Genomic DNA, 19,564 nt, shown 5'->3' on the forward strand with positions numbered 1-19,564 from the left:
GGTGTGGGGATGGGGGGAGAAGAGACCTTGTAGCAAGAGTTATGCTTTACAGCTTTCTCAGTTACTGAGCAGCTTTTCCTTGGAAGTGTCATGGGGCTGTCTGAGAGGGACAGCAAGTTGCTGTGCTTCCAAAGAGGTCAGACAATTATGTTCTTGGCCGTATGCCTTTAACCTGCTCTCCTCTTTCTCCCCTACCCACAACAACACCAACAACAAAACCACTCAAAAAAAAAACCAACCCAACAAAAAACCCAAACAAAAAACAAACAAACAAACAAAACCAGAAAAAAACCACCAAACACTCAAAACCCCCTGCCAAACAGATTACCAGCCAGAGTGCTGTCCTGATGGAAAGTTTGAGCCTTTGATGTGCAAGTTACCATTTATTAGCTCCAGTCCCTGCGCTGTTTGGGATTTAGGTGAGCGCCTGTGCGTGTCTGGCTGAGAGGAGGCTCCCCAAAACCCCAGGCAGTCCAGCTCTTATTTCTCATTCTGATTCTCCCAGCTACTTCATTCACTAACTATTGTTTATTTACCTCTTCTTGTTTTCTTCTTTTTCTGCCTCTTCTTCCTCTAGCTTTTCCTGTAGTTTTAAGAAAAATGTTCCACTGTAGTCCCACATAATATGGGAATGGAGTAAAAATTGCATTTTCTTCCTTGCCAGGAGATATGTTTATTCTGTATGTCTTTGTGGTCTGTACTAGGCAGGTATTTGGATTCCATTATTCATCTATTTAGCAGCAAGATTTATCTGTATGCAAGAAATCCCTTAAAAAAAAAAAAGTGGGATGATGGCCAGGCTCAGTGCACTCAAGCTCAAAGGTACTGCAAAAGTTAGAGGAGGAGGATTCCCCTACGCCCCACCGCCCCCGCCTTTACTTAGAGTAGCATTGAGGGAGCGGAAGGAGCGTCCTTCGGGGTTCCTGAGCGCCGAGGAGAACAGAGCTTGCCTCGGTGGCAAGGCAAGGCTGTCCTGGGCAATGCGAGGAAGGAGCGGTGGAAGTCCGGGGCTGGGGCGGATCGCCCGCCCGCACGGGCGGGAGCACTGCCTTGCAGCACCGGCGGCTGGTTCGCCCCTGGCCGCGGGGGTGTGTGCGGCGAAGTTGCGGAGCCTGTGTGAGAGACCTTAAAATTTGTCGTGGCCTCTATCTTTATTTTAGAAGTTCTAATAAAGCGGGTGCTCTCTGTGTATTTTCTCTGAGATACCAGTAAAGTTGGCTTGTTATTATTTTGGGAGTTTTTAGAAAAAGCTCTTGTATAATACCAGTTGTTACCAAAAGTACTTTGCTTATCTGGTATGTGGATAATCGGAAATTATTAATAACAATTCTGGATGGTCATGACCGCACTGTTATCAGGACATATTCCTGCTAATGCACTCTTTTGGCTCATGCAATGTTTAAGTAGGGCATACTAAATGTTACATATCATGTGCTGAACTTCAGCCTTTCAATACAGACACTGCAAAATCAAAGGAACAATAACATTTAGGTGGCACTGAAATGTTTTTTTAAAAAATATATTGTGTTTTCTTTTTTACTTTTGCTTTTTACCTCTGCAGAAGGAGCAGGTTCTTAACAGGAAAGACACTGTTCTCCCTACAACTTCTTTCTAGGCTGTGAATTTCTGTGCACAAGGGAATTTCCCCTGACTTCACACCATGTACAGCAGAAAGGGCACTGCTTTAACCTTATTTTTTAGGGCCAGAGTGTTAAAAAGGTTACAGTGAGTGTGTGTGTCCCTTTTCATGCTCCCTTAGGATTGTTCCTTGTCTGTCTTCGCAGGGCCTGCAGCGGCTTGGTCCTGCCTGAACCAGGGCAGTGGTGACAAGCCCTTCTTCTCTTCCATTTTCCAAAGCAATGGGGGTGAAATGCTGTGGGCTTGGGGAGTTCACGGCAAGCTGGTGTATGTGCAGCGTGCTGTAGCCAGTGTCAGCTGTGTCGCGTTTGGAGGGAAGAGGAGGGAGAGCCCGTGTTCCCAAGGGGCTGGTGAACAGCAGCATGCTGTGTCCTGTTAGCTAACTGTCCTGCTGCTGTTAGTTACTGCTCTAACAAAGCCGGTCATTAGCTGCTGGAACAGATGATTTCTAGAGGATTATTTGCATTACACAATTTAATGCTTTTTAATAGCAAATTTTTAATTAAAAGGAGAGTCCTTTTGGAAGCAGCCTGAGCAGCTGCAGCTGAATCCTGTGTGTTTAATGTAATTAGAGAAGCAGCTGGGGCGGGAGCTGAGCACCCAGCTCACAGGCGGTCACAGGTTGGCGGTGGCTCCTCGCGGGACAGGCGCCCCGAGTGACGAGAACCGCGCGGGAAGTGTCGTGGCGCACAGCCAGGCTCGGAGGTGGTGGGACAATTCCCACCTTGGCCGCCCAGGCTGGTGAGCAGCTGGGGAAGTGGAGAGTGGGTGGTAGCCATCTGCGTTGGTTCACTTGTGCTGCCACGGACGGTAGTGCTCAGTTTGCAGTCTGCCGGGCCACGTGTATCTCTATCTGTAGTTTCAGCATCTCCCGGCACGTTGGAGAATCTCTCTGGAAGAGAGCAGCAGGCAGGTTTTAGCCTCCAGTTTTATTCTGCTTCTTCTGGCGTACAGTCTCTTGAAATACGCCCCTTGTGGGATCTCTTACCTCCTCCCTTTCTCCATGATACAGGCAAGTGTCTGTTGCCTGGTTGGAAACTGCTGAGAAGTGAAGCTGCGGCGGTTTCTAGCGAGCGGCTGACCTCTGAACAGCATTGCTCAGTCCAGAAGATCCCAGAGCACTTTTGAGTTTGCGCTGCTAAGGCGGCGTGAGAGAGTTACTGCCTTGCAATTACCATGACCCAGGAGACAACCAGAAATCTCTGTTGCCTCGTGTTGGCTCTGCTGCAGGTACTGCAACACAGGCAACTTAACTTGAGAGCCCCGAGTATTCTGTAACCGCAGCAGGCGATGTGTGTTGGTGCAGCGGGAGCTGGCGGATAGCGTCCTTCCTGTTCCCGTAGTATCCAGGTGCTTTGCGCTTAGGATCTCCAGTGAACCTAGGCTTAGCAGACAAGATTACCCTGCTCCGTAGCTTGAACGCTGTTTCTAAGGACAGGCAAAGACCACTGGTATGTAGGAGCAAGCTTATTTCAGCGCATGTTACCTTTTCCTAAGCAGAGATGAGTAACTGCAAAGTTGAATATACCAGGAATTGTCCCGTGAAATTATTCTTCTCCTTGTGTGCTTGCCTTTTGCGGTGACTTCGGTAACTACTTTGCTTGCAGAGGTCTACTTGCAGCAGGTTGCCAGAAACGGCCCTGTGTTACAGGAGCCTGCCCGCCCCAGCCGTGGGCTGAGCCCGCGGCCAGCCCTGCTCCACGGCTTGCTGTGGGTGTGGGATACACGGCAATGTTCATCCTGCATCTGATGTCGCAGGCGTAAGTGTTCCTGGTCTGTTTCTTGACGTGAGAGTAAAAAGATAATATTCAGCACACTGGGGAGAGTAAAGGGAAGATGTGGGTCAAATCTAGGCTACGCATAATCTGTGTTGTGACCCCAGTATCGATTGGCCTTTTAAACGTGGCCCTTTAAAAATGAGATGCCTGTTGCTTTTCAGTGTCGTCTTAAGTTTCTGTAGTTCAGGTGGACTTTTATAAAAACTGAAAGCTCGTTTCTGACTTCTTCATGATTCACTTCAACTTTTGCATTCATGGAGTCTTGCTTTGCATGACTCAGCAGCGGTTTGCTCTGGTGTTAGGCTGGTAGAGTTTGTTATGAGGGAGATTTTCCTCTTATGCTCAGTTGCTTCGTATCGCACTCAGGCATCGGAAAGCTGCGGCTGCCTGTACAGGGTCACTTTATTCAGGCAGAGAATGCAAACCACGTGGCATGACTGTTACTGTTACATTGCTGTTTCTCACTAAAAGGCTTAATTTTCTGTAGTCAGTATCATAGCATATTATATTATTTCTAAAACAAGAACTACCTGCGTGAGGATTTTGAAACACTTTGAAGTACTGGCTTGAAGTTTTGTTCCTGAGGCAAGATGTCAGCGAGACTCTGAAGACAGCAGGCAGAGAAAAGTAATACTTGCAGCAGATGTTCTTAGAAAGTGCTTGAACTCCTGGTACCCAGCTGCTGTTGGGTTCAGTAACCGCAGCACGTCCCCTTGAGCCACTCGCTGTGGTATCAGGCGCTCTGCAAATGCTCTGGGTTGCATTAGGGCCTCGGACCTGACACGCGCACGCACGTACCCACACAGGCAGAAGATAATGTGTGTAATTGGCATCAGGCAGCGTTGAAGATCTGAGTCTTTGGGGAAAGGCAGTGGTTTGGTCTCACTGTTTTTTTCTGTTGTTCGTATTTTTCCAAAAGGCCAGTTTTATGGGAGATGCTTCCTGTACAGGTAAGACCAGTTTACGTAGGATGAGGCTGGAGAGGAGACTGAGGGAAGAAAAGGATACTCAAACCAGTTAGCTAGGTTGTGCCTTGCGTGTAGTGATGCATCACAGCTCTTCAACTGTGCAGAGTTACAGGTGTGCGTTTGAAACTGGAGGCGCAATTTTATGCAGCAGTCACTCATCATCCTCAGAGGAGTACCGATACCGTACCAGATTCAGGACTGTATATGAAGAAAGTTAGGCTGCTTTCGTGTCCTGCTGAAAATATTGTTTCATCAAGATGCTGTACTGAAGCCACTGCTTCTCTCTCCCAGACTCTGTGTGCTCTTGGAGATACCGTCCAAGTGGTGATGCACACTTTCTGCTGACCAACTAGCTGGCATTGTTGCAGAAGATGTTTCTGTAACAGGCTGTGACTGATCCTGCTCCTTTGGGTAGCATTTGTTCTGGCATTGCTTACTAGTGCTGTGGGTTTTTTATTTATTATTTCTGCAGTTATCTGTAAGACTTCACAGGCTACAAAATTGGATGTGCTTGTGAACTCTGCGAGCCCTCTGTTCGTTGTGGGGATGGGACTTTTTTTCTCTGCTCTGACTAAAACCTTGGTTAAAGTCTTTCGCCATATCCTGTAACTGATTTAGTGCCTCGTCATCTCACTTGCTTCTGTTTTCTTTCTCACTCCCCTCTCCTTGTCGGTTCTTGCTAACCATCGTAGTAAGTGCTCTTCCATCCCTCAGAGACCTTTGACATGGGAACAGTCATCAGTTGACCCTGGCTGTGCGTGGTGTTGGCAGGGACTGATTTTCTACAACTGTAAGAATCCCTGTGTTAAAAGTGTTTGGTTAGGAAGCAAATAAGGTTTGAATTGCTGCTTCTGGGCAACAGAATCGCTTAATAGACATAATCTGCCTCATCTTCTGGTGAACAGGGTGAGATCAGGTCCCTTGGCAAGTACTGGACTCTTCGGTAGTTTGGCTGTCTTTTGGAAGACCCTGTGTTGCTGTTGTGCAACTTCCCTGTTGCTGTGACTTGAAGACCCTTTGCGATGTGCGACTGCTGCACTAGACACGGACGGCACGGCTCCCCTGATGAGGGGATAAAAAAGGGTTTTGTAAGATGTTTGAAGAAAAGGTTAACTGGATGAATGCATTTATTTCTAATTCTAATTTTTCTTATCATGGATAGTTAGTTTTGGGGAATCCTTTACCTCTCCAGCATCTACATATAATCATATTTTTCATCCTCTCATGTCAACAGGTACAAGCAGCCTCTGTGGGCTGTGCTCAACTGCTTGGTTGAAGCTGAACTTGTGGTAGTAATGGAGCTGTTAGACAGTGTGTCAGGAGCATCAGCCTGTGGAACAAATGGGATCTCCTTTTCATGGGAAAATGTCTGAAACGGAGAGCCCAGTACTCGTGTTCCTGTCACCCACTCCTGGAACTGGCTGTTGGGAGCCTGTGTCCTGCCGTCAGGTGCAGGGCGCTCTCATAGGACATCTTTAAAGCAAAGAGGGCTCTGTGCTGTCTGGGAGGTGGAGGTATCAGATGGTATCTGACGTTTTTGTGTCTTTATGATGAATGTTGACACAATGTGGATCGTATTTATGAACCAAAGTGGAGAGGAGGCCGAGAAACTTTGTAAATGCTTTTATCCTTGACATGAGCTAAAGGTGGTGGAGTTACTTCTGAATATATGCCACTTCATGGCCTGGCTGAATGGTTTTGGAAAAGGCAGATCATGTTTTTAAGCTGACAGTCCCTGGTAGTTAGCACTGTAATAGAAAGCAGAGCATTTGAACTTGTGTGTCAGCAGAGTGAACCACAGCATCAGAGCTGCCGACTGCAGTATCCTTGCTGGTCAGGAAGGCTTTTGTGGCTCTGTGGGAGGGTAGGTGAGCAAAACATTAGGGTGAATGAGCACTGAGCACCCTTGCTGTGCTGCTACTAGGCATTGCTTTTGATTCTTCCCATCAGCATCGGTATGAAGTAAGTGTGGGCTGGAACTGAAAGTCACGAGAGTTTTGGTAGGCGCGGACTTTTCTTAATTCTTTTTGACTCCCGTCGTTGCTGCCCCCCTCCATACTTTAAGCCTAATGTTTTGAGCTGTTGCTAAATATTACTTTGCAGGGTGGTAGGGCCCACTGTCATCTTTCCTGTAGCTTGTCTGGGATTTGCTGTTCTGTCATTACTCCCTGAGCTTTGTTACCTCGGCAGATTAAATCCCAGGCAGATATTGTCCCAGCATCGCTCCGGACCATCACAAGGAACAGCTCCCTTGTTAAGTTAATGACCTGCGTCCTGCCTCCAAGGCCTGCTTTTGCTGTGCAGCCCCAGGGTGATGTACAGCATCGCTGTTTATGAACTATCTCTGTCCTCCTGTCATGGTTCCTCACCTAAGCACGCAAATAGTGTTTTACTGTCCTTAAAGGCTCTTTCTGCTGCCTCTGCCAGTCTCTGCCAGCTGAATTGCTACTTCCTTCCCTTTTCATAATGTGTCTGACAAAATTGCTTACCTCACAACAAAGAAATAGCACCAATCAGCTCATTTATGTTTTATTTTCTGATGTGGTTTGCTGCCCACATCTTTGTGTCAGAGTTTATCGTTCACTACTTGTCACTTCTACCTGCAGATGTGCTTGCTGCTGCCTTGCACAGGCGCTGCTCTCAGCCTGCTGGTGGCTCTGCTCCTCCCTGCCAGGATTTCATTCGTGCCGCTCTCCCCTCTGCTTGGTGTTTCTTGCAGCACTTTGACCTTTCAGGTGCCAGAGGAAGGAGGGTGCTTTTTCATGCACACCAGCCATCACCAGATGTGACCATATTCACACATTTGGCTTTTCTTGAAGTTTCTCCACCTGTTCCTTCTTCATACGGTCCCTGCAGACTTTTGCCCGTGTCCTGGGTCTCAGGTCTTGTTCATGTGCCTGTCCCCTGCATTCACCTCAAAGTCTGGTACAGTGCAGTGAAAACTGCCTTGCACTGGGAATCCAAGTGTCTGTTTAAGCCACTTCCCATCTTGTTTCCAGTCTTGAATGGAAATCTTTTCTCCTAGGAAATACACTTCTTCTTGCTTGCATTTTTGTAATGCCGCCTCTGATGGTTTCTGCCAAGTGCTCAGGAGGCAAGTTGTCTTGTAAACGAAGTGGTGTTGCATTGAAGTTATTACAAAGCCAACTAAAACTGCTTGCTTGGAAGAAGATTTTTTTTGCAGCAAATGATGTGAGGAACATAGTTCTTGAAGGTGATGTGTCTCTGTTTTCATGATGTAGGAACAGCATGTTGTACCTGAAACACCTGCTGTACTGGTAGTGTAACTCTACTTGCTTTTTTTCAGCATTGTGCTGTGTTAAGGCCTCCTCCCAAACCCCTGCGGTTAGATGCAGTAGAAATGCTAAGGAAAGGAAATTGGTCAAGGGACAAGCCCAGAGGGCTTGTAAATAAAGGCAGGAAAAATATAGGAAAGTACAGGCAGAGAGAATAAGTAAAGAATGAAATCCTTTTAGGAAAGGTACTGGCAGTGGTCTCTGCACATCTGTGCTACTCTCAAGTTTGAGTTTGTGTGAGTTTATGTGCGTGTGGAAGGGTGCCTTAGCAAAGGAGAGCTGCAACGAGGATTAGAGGAGGGCATTGAGAACATTTGCAAAAGCTGTTCCGTATGAGGCAGGAGCACGTGCCAAGTGCTAGTTTGAAACATTCCCAAGACGGCGATGGTAGCTGATGTCATGCGCCAATAAGAGGTGCAAACTGACCTCTTGATACTGGCAGAGAGAAAATCATGATGTTGGGAAAAGTCAAGACAGGTCACCTGTATTTTATGTGGAAGAGAATGGAAGGCAGGGAGGAGAGGCAAAGGTACCATTAAAGCGACAGAGCAGGATAAAAAGCTTTTTCTTGTAGGGCTGAGAACGGTGATGTTTGGTCAGTACTTGACTGCAAGGTGTTGCAGTGACTGAGACCCGCTCTAGTCTCAGCTAGTTGCTTTAGTTGGGTGAATCAATAGAGAAGGGCTGTACACAGTCATGTGAAGAAGACAACTCATCCTAGTCAGGGTGTGAAGGTTTAGGAATTGAGTCAAATAGGATTGCTAGCTTGTGACTCTGACTGGCAGGGAAAATAGTGACGTTTTCCGGCAGGGGAGAAAAGCGACAAGTAGGGAGTAGGTAGCAATATGAACTTTAGGGCTTAGTTTCTCCTCTTGCATTAGAATTAGCGCCTAGGAATCCAAGAAACATCAAGGAAACAGATTTTGATTCAGACAGGAAGAAATGGCCCTGTGCTGGCTGCATCAATACAATAGTTGTTGCCCAAGTGCAACATGGGGAAAGGAGACCAGAGCCCCAGAGACTCCAGAATACTGGGGATAGTGGCCCAACGTGGGGGCAGCCCCAGTCCTGCAGGTTAAAGGGGACAAGGAAAGGGAAAAGGTGACAGTAAATTTAGGCAATAGGAGCAGAAATAGGAGAAGAACTAGGAAGGAAGCTGAAGGAGGATGATATTTTCAGAAGGGGAATGTGATCAGATACATCAGTGGTAACAAACATGTCAGGAAAAATGAAATAAACTGGCCCTAAATTTTGGGTAAGGATTTGGGGTGTTAGTCAGAATGAAGTGAGGAAAAGGAAGTAAAGGGAGGGAACTTCACGCAGCTTTACAGATGAACGGCAGAAGGGGGATCAATGGCCCTGACATGCAGGTGGGGTTGGAAGTCAGTTTTTGGGTTGGGGGCTTGTTTGGAGAGTCTGAAAATGATTTGTTTTGGAAAATAAGAATGAGTGGGGATATATGGCAAAATGTGAGTATGGAGGAAAGAGTAGGCAGATGTGAAAGGAGGATACTGAAGCCTTAGAGGAGAAGAACAAACAGGAGGTCTAAGATAGTTAGAGTTTGTTTTGATGCCGGGGAGCGGTGGGTGTATGTGAAGGACACCCATCTGTTCCTTTGAGATAACGGAAGGAAATAGGTCACAAAGCGAGCACACAAAGCGAAGGGCATGGGGAATTCATAGACTGATTGGGTTGAGGGAGAAGTTGGCTGTGTGCATGCGTTTGATTTGTGAAGTGTCATATTTGCTATGTGCTCTGTAAATCTCCATTTCTTGATTATGTTTTTGCAGTGCGGCTCCATGACAGTATTTCAGAAGAAGGTTTCCATTACCTCGTCTTTGATCTGTAAGTGTCTTTCTTTGGCTTTGATGCTTCACCAGTGATACGGGCACCTGGGTGGTTGACAAAGAGTGGAATAAAAAGCACCTGCATTAATTTAATTCTCCCTTTCTCTTCTGAGACCTGTAGATACCTCTGGCCTATTTGACAAAAGTCCATTGACTGTTAGGGGATGGACCAGGAAGGCTCCTGGCAGCAGGTGTAAGTGTGGGATGGCAAAGGACAGCTATCCTGTATAGGCAGGCTGTTTGGCTTTTGTCTCCGAGGCAGCCTGGAGGGGATCAGAGGAGGGATGTTTTGCCCATGCTTAGCATCTACTGAGCTCTGCAGAGCGGCATGGGCAATTTGTGCCCAGTGCGTCAACAGTGTCCTGTACGCTGCTGGCGAAATGCCAGTCCAAGCCGTCAGTCGCATGGATGTACCGGTGCTGGTGCCGTGGTTGCAGAGCTCTGCCCTGGCTCCCCTGTGCCGCGGGTCCCCACGCGGGCTGCAGGAAAGGGCCCAGGTGGGCGGCCGCGTATGTCCTGTGCAGCCTTGAGCTGGATGTGCTCGGACTGCGTAACCTCCCTTGTTCTTCTGCGCTCCAGGGTTACTGGTGGGGAGCTCTTCGAGGATATTGTTGCCAGAGAATATTACAGTGAAGCAGATGCCAGGTAAGACTCTTTCCAGACCCTTCTGTGCATGTGCCACGTGTGCTGGCAAGTGCAATGAGTTTCCTGACTGCTGCTCTGTGCCCAGCTTTGGTCTGACACTCTTGCTCCCCGTCTGGGAAAAACAATTCCTCTTTCTGCTACTAGCATAAACTGTTGTCACCGGTCAGCCTGACTCACCACGGCTCTAGCCCTTGCCGCTTGCAGACGCTGTGCTCTGTGCTGGGAGACCTGTTGCTAGCGGCTTTGTCTGCCCGACCTTTCTGGTGGGTGATGACGGTGTCCTTAGCGAGCAAAGGCAGGGGAGCACTGCCTGCTTGGCCTCTGCCTTCTCGCAGACAGGGATCCAGAGATGTGCCGTTGCTGCTGAGCAGACCCGTTCAGTTTGCCTGCATCTAGGTAATGGCTTACAGGGCAGGGGGGAGAGCGGGCTTGGAAGGCTATGTTTCTGTGGCACCCCTCTCTGACTGTGGGCTAGTTGGCACAGTGAGAAAAGGCGTAATATGTGAGAACAACCTTTATATTTTAACATTAAAAAGACCTGGAGTTATGCCTTCCTTTTTCTGAGTGTGTCCCCTGTCTCCCGTGCATGAGCTTGCTGAAATGGCCTGTGCTTGTCCCCGTGCGGTTTATGCAGTGTGGGTGCAGCATTTGGAATCAAAGCTGGGATTAGGCAGCTCCTGTCCCGCTTTAGCAGGGGCTGGGAGTGGCCCTATGGTGACATTTCACGCCTGCTTATTCTGCACCCATGTTCTTATGCCTTATCCTAACCCTCGTTGGAGCAGGAATTAAGGGAGCTGTGAGAGGAGAGGGGTAAGAAGCAAGTATTGGGTGCTGCTGCAGGGTGGGCTTGGTAGGCAGTACTGTGAGGGAGACGATACTGAGCGCTAGGAAGGGAAGAGTATGACTGGTGTGTTAGTGCAGGTACTGCTGTGGAGTCTGTGGGCACTTATTTGCTTTCCCTGTGGTACGCTTACAGCCTCTGTCTGGGCACTGCACCACCGCATGCTCCGCGGCGAGCCGGCTGCTGATGGGGAAGGCTGGTGGGGCTCATCATCTCTGATGGAGCTCCTGGCAGAGAGGTCTGAGAGCCCTGTAGATGTTTTCAGTGGGTTGTACAGGTGTTGTAAGCACAGCACCCGTTCTGCCTTGAAGTTGAGACGTTTTGAGGTTATCAATCATCACCCTTCCCACTGTACCTCTTGCCAGTGCCTGTTCTCTAAAACAGTCAAGAGCTGGCAGTGACTGACACTGCTCAGGAAAATTATGGCAGGGTTAGGGGAAAAGGAGAGCTGCCTGTTGCTCTGTGAGCCTTCCTCAGGGTGCTCAGCCCTCTGACTGTCAGCCAGCCAGGTCTCACAGTGCCCACAAGATGACAGAGTGAAACTCCTCCCTTTCTCTCCCCATGCCGAGCTGAATTCCAGAGCAGGCTGGGGGAGCGAGGAAGCGAGGTCTGTGCCAATCCGCCGCGCTTGGCTCGCCTGGGACACCTCACACTTTTGCCATTTTTGGCCAGAAAATCTCTCTCGCTCAGACTCAGCTCTGTTCTAATTATACATTTTTGTTTTGGGAGCGGGGAGATATTCATGGACTCCGACCCTGAGGATTGTACTGCCAGCTCTGGAGGGGTGGGGGGTAACAAATACACAGTGCTTCACCTCCTTTCCTCTTCCTCCCCTCACCCTCTTCCCATCTTTTCCAGTAGCCAATTTCCCTTCCCTCAAACATTTCACTCATTTCAAATTTATTCCCCTGAGATCTGTAGAATTCAGTGAGGGGACTGACTGATCCTGCAGTGAAGACACAGACCCATCTGAGTTGCCCGCATCTGGGTGTGCTTACTGCCCAGTTACAGTTGTCAAAATCCCTACTCATTCCACATTCACCCTTGGGAGCTGAGTAAATATTGAGCAGAAGAGATGTTTTCAACCAGAAATCTCACCCACGGGTGTGTTGTGCTGTCCTTGTGCGACAGGTGTAAATAACGTCTTGCTTTTGCCCCTGTGGTTACAGCAGTGAGAGTGTCAGAGACACGGTCTTCTGCGAGCTGGGGGAGTGCAGCACACTGCACTTAACAAGGAATGAGTCTGCTTTTCAGATCACTAACCCCTTAAGTGGGATCTGTACTTAAAAGGCACCCAGCAAGCGGGTGTGTGCGCACATTGTGTATGGAAAGTGCTTGAGATGCTGCTCTGAAAGCCTTGCAAACTGGCAAGCACCCAGGAGTCGTCATCCTGAGTTTGCCGGGGAGGCTGCTGCTCTCTGAAAGTTTATGCTTTGGTCGGGACTAGCCCAGCTGAATGTTTCCTGGAGCGACTGGGTCTTGCTTGCCCAGTCTCGGCTGCTGTTTGCAGATACTCTGGTGTCTCTGTTCTCCTGTGTGGGGTGGGCACTGTTGGCTGAAAGAACAAGTGGAATGCTTAGTGTGATGGGGAGGAGAGGAAGGAGGTGATGGGAGGTAGGAGAGAGGCTTTGTGGTGGTCCTATAGATCGGACGTTTAGCATCCTGTTGCTGAGGGGGCCAGGGGTGTCCAGCTGTGACAGCACTGAGCTGTAGCATCCAGTGGACATGACGAAGGGATTCAGCCTGGGGTCTTGAACTCTCCCTGGTACAAATATAAAAGTTAGGGAAATAGTTCTGGGGTGGGATGAGGTGCCAAGCCTATGTGTGCGTATGCATAACTGTGTGTGTCTCTTCCTTTACCTTGCAGCCACTGTATTCATCAGATACTGGAGAGTGTGAATCACATTCACCAGCATGATATCGTGCACAGGGACTTGAAGGTAATATTTCCTCCATGCCACAGAGGCTGAGGAGAGCAGCCAGGGGATCACTGGAAGAGGCAAGACAGGAATACTGTGTTGCCAGCTGGCAGGGCTTTTTTTCACTTGAGCTGGGCTCAGCGGTTCCTGAAGCACAGATTTGCTCCTTCAGAGCTTTCTAAAGGGTGTGCTGAACTCCTGAGGAAGTTTTCAGTCTTTGTGAACCTTGCCAGCTCTCAGCCCCTCTGAGGCGGCTCCAGTATGGAGTAGTTGTGAACATTGGAGTGCAGCAGGCTTTCAGAGAAACTTGGGTAGGATTCACTATAATGAAGGACGCTTCCTAGTCTGCCATTGAAGAGAGCTCTAGAGACCTGGGGCAATCGCTGTTCAATCTGCCAGGATGAGTTTGTCTGTGCAGAGCATGTATATTTTTATTCTGCACTGTTGCCAAACACATGCCATTGGGCTAGGGCAGAGGTGCACAGCAAGAATTTTTCATGTCATTTCTTTCTTCTCTCATCAGTAGAAGCACTTTTAATCTAAAACCAAAACTGCTGGCCAGTTAAACACTGGGGGAATCAACCATTTGCCACATTGTAACACATTTATAGACCCAGAAGCCCCACAGCATAGTTACTTAAACTCCTTTCCTGCACAGTGCCAGCTGTACTGGGAGCTGGGCAGGCTCCAGAATGAAGAGGTTTGTGTGGGAAGGTCTGCCTGCCCTGCAGCCCTCTTTGTCTGAAGTGGAAATGGTATAGCCACCAGTGGTCCGGTTAAATTAATGCAGGATGACACCTGCTACTAGTGTTGGTTTTGGTTTGTTATACAATGCGTAAGGGGAAAGTATAAAAAAATGTTTTGCAGAGAGCAAGGTAAAAGCCTGTTCCAAGCTTGGTGCTAGTGTTCCCCCGGTATTTTGATCTGGTGGATAGCTGTTAACCCTTAGTGTTTCTGCCAAACTCCTATGCAGCACTTCTGGTGCTCTGATTCAGAGCACTGTGAAAAGATGCAAGTGATTTGCTGCAGAATGACTGCTCTGGATTAGAGCTGACACCTGCTCTTGAGAAAGCAGCCTCCAAGAGGCACTACTGCCCAAAATCAGGGCCTCTATGAAAATCAGCAGTGTTTTCCTGTACAGGATGGTTTAAGTTTTCCTTCACATCCTGTGTTCAGGATCAATCTGTTTTGCTTCCCAAGGGTTGTTTGTGTAAAAGTTGTGAACCTATTTAGAGCTGCAGACAGCTGGTAGACACTACCCACTGTAGTTAATGCGTTTCTTCTATTGCTCGCTCTGATTCACTGAAACTATCCAGGCCTGAGGAGTAGCTGTTCCTTTTAGCAGTAAAAGATCCTGTGCTCTTTATTTAATATTTAGGTCTTTGCCAAAAGCTTGGCCACCAGGATCAGTGTGCAATAACTGCAGAGCTTGCTTCAATTGAAGTTTTGTCTTTTGCACATCCCTCTCGTAAGCCTGTCTTTTGGCTGACATGTTCTTAAAGAACCTCCAATGTTGAGCTTCCCATAGGGACAGTAAGAAATTAAGGAATGCATTCACCTCCTTACCAAAAGGTATGTGAAACCTGAGACAGCCCATATGTTCGCAGACATGCGCATGAATAAGGCACCATTAGCCTTAAGGTGTTTGTAGCTGTATTTTAGAAGCAAATAGTGCTTAGCTAGCACAAGCCTGGCCTAAATTTCACTGTTTCTTAGTCAAGCCAAGCCCAGGTGGGATCAGAAGTTGGGAGGGGTTTAATTGGTTTTCTGCTTTAGGCACTTGTTTACACTGGTGAATTTACATCGGTGTAGCTTGATTAATGCAATCTTTTCCACTTCCCATATAGTGAAAAGCCAGTGGCATTCAGATGTATTGAGACCCAGTTCCCCTTCCTTCCCTGCTGCTTATGGCTGGGACTGTGATGGGCAGGGCTGTTCTCCCCTTGTTCAGAACAGAAGCAAGGCACATGCCCAGTACTTTAAGGCAGGGGAGTGAGCAAGGCATCTTGTTCCTGTCGGGCAGAACAGGGATAGACGGTTGCTGTGGGATGAAAGTGGTGAGAAGGCTGCAAAAATGCCTTCATCAGATCTGTGAAACTGAGACAAGCTCCTGTTTCCAGATTTCCAGGCTTCCATCTTGCTCGGTTCAAAACTCAAGTTGACATGAATTGCACAAATGATCAGAAGGGTGTAGGATGCGAAATCACGTTTGTCCTGCCTGTCTACGATCTGGGTTTCCTGCAGAGCTGTAATAGCCACCACCTCAAAGCTTTGGGGTTTCAAAGGGTCCCATGTAACCAGCTGCTCTGGTGCTTCAGAGGAAGCTGCAGCCTCTCAGTACAATTTTTGGAGTTGTCTTAAGCCGTCTGCTGAAGTTGTCTACTGGAACACAACAGAATTATCATTAGAGTGAGATTCATGTGAGGCAGAAACGTGAGGGGCAAAAGTCTGTCTCATTTTCCGCGCGCACAGGGGAAGTGACATGGCTGCTTGTCATATAGGTGACAGCAGCAGTAGCAAGACAGCGTATTTTATGCCGCTGTAAATATGTAGCGTGAAAGCAGCTTACAAGACCACTCATTGCTGTGGTGCTTATGCCAATTTGAGGCTGAGGCTCTTTCTGTAAGGGATGAAAGCCTGCTGCCTAACCAGATGATGCTTTCCCACATTACGGCGCTGTATTTGGCAGCCCTTAGTAGCATCATATTTACTTTCCAGTGCCTTGGGGACTGTGTAATGTTCATGGGGAGAAACATCGCTGCAGATTCTATCTACTGCAGCTTCCCACCCTTCCCTCCCCTCCCCAGTTACTCTGCAGGCGTGACAGAAACGAATTTTGGGTTCAGTGCTGCAGGAGCTGTACTGCCAGTGCCCTCTGGTGTCAGCATGTAACGGATGGGCTGGGCTGGAGAGGCTCCGGCTCCCGCAGAGGATCTGTGTTGGACTTGGGGATTTTCTGCCGCTCTAGGTCAAGGCCATTCGTTGCTGTTGCTCTGCCTTCACCCGAACAGCTTTAGTACATGCCTGCTAAATTCAGTCAGCAGATTCAATTTAATAATGTGAATACCGAGGCAGGAGGCTTTAACAAGGATGTCAGCCTTTCATTCTTACCCCCTTTTTTCTTTCTTCTCCCCAGCCTGAGAATTTACTACTGGCAAGTAAATGTAAGGGTGCTGCTGTCAAACTGGCTGACTTCGGACTGGCCATAGAAGTCCAGGGAGAGCAGCAGGCCTGGTTTGGTAAGAGTGTTTGAGCTTTCCCACTTCTGCTCCCCGCTTTGCTGGTGACTGGTTGAGTTGCACCCTTCCTGAGTACTTTCTCTTAGCTCTTCCAACACGCTTGTGTGTATTTGGCATTGCTGCTTCCTTTCCAAGCATCTCAGCCTCTGGGTCCTTGGGCACGAGCCTAGGTGCAATAGAGGAAAGAATATGATAAATAAAGACAGAAAAAATGGCTGTGTGTTTCTGTATTTTTCTTCTCTGTTTACAGTAGATGCTAGTGTCAGAGATGAATGCAGCTGCTAAGTTTAGACCCTGATCTGAACTTTCCTACTGCTCAGGAGTGTAGACATCTGGAATTTTGTTTGGTCATTTTACAGAAATGTGTTTGACCTGGCCTTCCTCAGGCACATTTGGATCTGGCTGTATCTTTGTTTAGCTAAAACGTGAATAGAAATGAGACCACCTCAGGCTAAACATCAGCTCTGAGATTATGCAGCGCTGTGGAGATCCTGGAGAGATGGCTACTTTCCTGGTCTGCCCACACCATTTGGCAATGGATGTGTCCCATCTACATCTTGTGTTTTCAAACTCCAAGCCATTATATGTAACCATGATATAAGGCCTGGCATGAGTTTGCACCCAGCTGGTTGACAAGGTCCCTCTTTCTTTTCTGCTTTTCCTGCAATATGTAGGTGCTCGATCCTGTTCGATTTTTTTTTTCTTTTCTATTTTTTTTCCTCTCTTTCTGTTGTTTTACCAAAAGGTAGCTCTAGCACAGATCCACAGGGAAAGGGGTTTTGGAATTTATTGGTTACCACTAGCGGATTTTGTGATATAGCAAGATCTCTTCTGCTTGGGTACTGTAAGTACTTCATGTCATCCATTTCCTGGCAGGGTTTGCTGGCACTCCAGGCTACCTCTCCCCCGAAGTCTTAAGAAAAGATCCTTATGGAAAACCAGTGGATATATGGGCATGTGGTAAGATTCTGTCAAAACACTTTACACTTAAACAGCACCTTTTCATGTAGGAGAGCAATTTCTTATAAGTTATTGCTGGGAGGGTGCGTAGTGCTCCTTCTAATCGGGTAGAGAAATGGAAGGCACGCTTGAGGATAAGCACCTTGTATAGATGGAGTTAACACTGGAGCCTGAGCTCATTTGATTCTGGCTCCTAACCCTTTCCCCAGGCCATCTATCAGATGTTTGAGACTCAAGAGATAGGACTTGTCTATGCTTTGCAGAGTCAGTTGTTTAGATAACTGTAACTTCCTGCAATTTTCTAGTATACTAACTACGTAGAAGATGAAATACTGAAGAGACCTGATTTTTTTTTTAAAAGGGAAAAATGAAGTGTAAATATATCTGGGACCAATAAGTTTAAAGCTAAGTGATGTCAGTGTTGCCTGACATGGACTAAACGGTTCTCTGCAGGCCAGGAGTGTTAGCTCTGTCAGTGGCATTTTTGTCCCAAGACCATGCACAGTAAGCATCTAAAAACCCAGTCCTTCCTAAAAGGTCCCTTGCTGCCCAGCAGCCCCAGGGGATGTGGCTTCACTTCATTCTGAGAGCAGCTGGGGGTTGTGGCTCTCCAGCCATGATAGCCAGAGGGTAGAAGGATGTCATGCACCTTGTTCTAGCTCTTGGCAGCTGGCGTTCAGAGCTGAACATGAAGTGCCAGGGTGAGGTTCAGCAGAGGAGAGGTTTGTACTGTCCTTTTCTACCTCGGAAGGCTAAATATGATGGCAAATGAAGATGCAGAGCGCTCATTGCCTTGGGGTCTGTCAAGAGGGAAGGAAGAGGGGCTGAAGGAGTGATTGGCGTATTAGCCTAACCATAGTGTATCTGTGTCTCTCCCTCCCAGGAGTGATTCTGTACATATTACTAGTGGGGTACCCTCCCTTTTGGGATGAAGATCAGCACAAACTCTATCAGCAGATCAAAGCCGGAGCCTATGACGTAAGGGCACTTTCTTGCTGAGTACCTGCATGGGTGTAGAAGCCATCCAAACCATGGCACTATCTTACTGGTTGTCCAGCAGCAGGCCCCAAGCTACTGTGCAGAGTGATGTTTGGCGTGTTCGTACACCTCGTTGTCTTCACTGCCTGGGATGCAGCCCTGTTTGGGGCTACTGAAAGGATATGTGGAAAGCATCACAGTGGGCACCAAGACGTTGCTGGTCATTAGGGAAATGCAGAGCTGGAAATGCAGACGGTGGGAAATGGTGTCCTCTAGTGCGTTTACCACAAAGTGCTGCAGACGTAGCCAATGCTAACTCTTCCAGGCGAGCAGAGGGAAGGTAGAATGAAGGAGCCTGTCTTTATCAAGGCCTTTATCAAAGGTATGGGGAAGTATTCTGTAGATTAATAACTTATATTATGGCTTCTGGTCTCCTCAGTGCCATAGTGGAATTTTCTTCCAGCTGTGGAAAGTGTGGAGCCCAGTGAGAGGACTGAATGACAGGGGCCTTTGGAGGGGTGGCTTTGTGGTGGGGATCAGCGTGGTGGGTTGGAGGCTCTGGTAAAAAGCCAAGCAGTTCATGGAACGGTTCTCAGAGTACGGCAAAACTGAGGTGTAAAAAAGTGCCTGAAGGAGGGGAACAGCAAGCAAGTTAGTACTGCGGAGCAAAGGTGGTGTGAAATGTGGTTTGGGTACCACAGCTTGAATGTTTGACATAAATTCTTCCATGTAAGGAGAGGCTTGGGAGGAAAGAAGTTGCTCCTGGAAATCCCAGCTCAAAGCCTGTGAGCATGAATATCAAGAGGAAGTTGGGGAGTTAATTTTGTAGGCTATCTCGTGGTTTGCATTTAAAAAGAAAAAAACCCCCAAAATCGAAGGTTCTGCTGGGCCCCAATTACCTCCCAGCTTCTGTGCCTGACACAGTGAGAGCAGCTGTACTGGTTAGAACAAAGGTCTGCTTAACCCCATGTCCTGGCTCAGTGGCTTCCTGAGCGAAAGGAGAGTGATGTCTTTGTCCATGATAGCCTTAAATGGACTTGTGTTCTTCTCTTGCCTTCCTGCCCCTCTTAGTTCTGAGTTGCTTGTTCTCATCTGAAGTGTTCTTGCACTAATCATATTGATAGGGATTTTCAAAGCACTTCAGGGGTTAAATGTCTAACTCCTGTAAGTCGTGAGGAGTGAAGTGCCTGATGCCTCCTATCCACTTGCCGTTTTTGAATTCTTACCTCTGGTGACAAGTTTTAGTAGATTCCTCCCCTGTTTTGCCTGGTAGGAAACAGCACAAGTTTTACTGGTGTACCTGCCCCTGGCATCCTTACCCCAGCACCGAGCACTGGACTGGTCTGTTGTTATCTCTCGAGGACATAACAACTGTGAAATGGGCTTTGTGCTGTTAGGTAGGGGGTTTGCAAGGCATGACCATGAATACTTCAGAGTTCAGGTGTGGGCAAAGTG

General features: G+C 47.9%; 1 protein-coding gene across 7 annotated transcripts in view; it reads left to right on the top strand.

The window, feature by feature from the left end:
* CAMK2G (calcium/calmodulin dependent protein kinase II gamma) overlaps positions 1-19,564 on the top strand; it is a 122,505-nt gene that overhangs the window by 58,445 nt on the left and 44,496 nt on the right. For all 7 annotated transcript variants that reach the window (XM_064464963.1, XM_064464957.1, XM_064464958.1 and 4 more), the window contains exons 4-9: positions 9,471-9,525; positions 10,107-10,172; positions 12,881-12,953; positions 16,069-16,171; positions 17,048-17,131; positions 18,015-18,109. In XM_064464963.1, coding sequence (XP_064321033.1) covers positions 9,471-9,525; positions 10,107-10,172; positions 12,881-12,953; positions 16,069-16,171; positions 17,048-17,131; positions 18,015-18,109 — 476 coding nt within the window. The remainder of the gene's footprint in view (positions 1-9,470; positions 9,526-10,106; positions 10,173-12,880; positions 12,954-16,068; positions 16,172-17,047; positions 17,132-18,014; positions 18,110-19,564) is intronic.

Source organism: Phalacrocorax carbo, chromosome 13 (genome assembly GCF_963921805.1).
Source record: "Phalacrocorax carbo chromosome 13, bPhaCar2.1, whole genome shotgun sequence".
Lineage (NCBI taxonomy): Eukaryota > Metazoa > Chordata > Aves > Suliformes > Phalacrocoracidae > Phalacrocorax > Phalacrocorax carbo.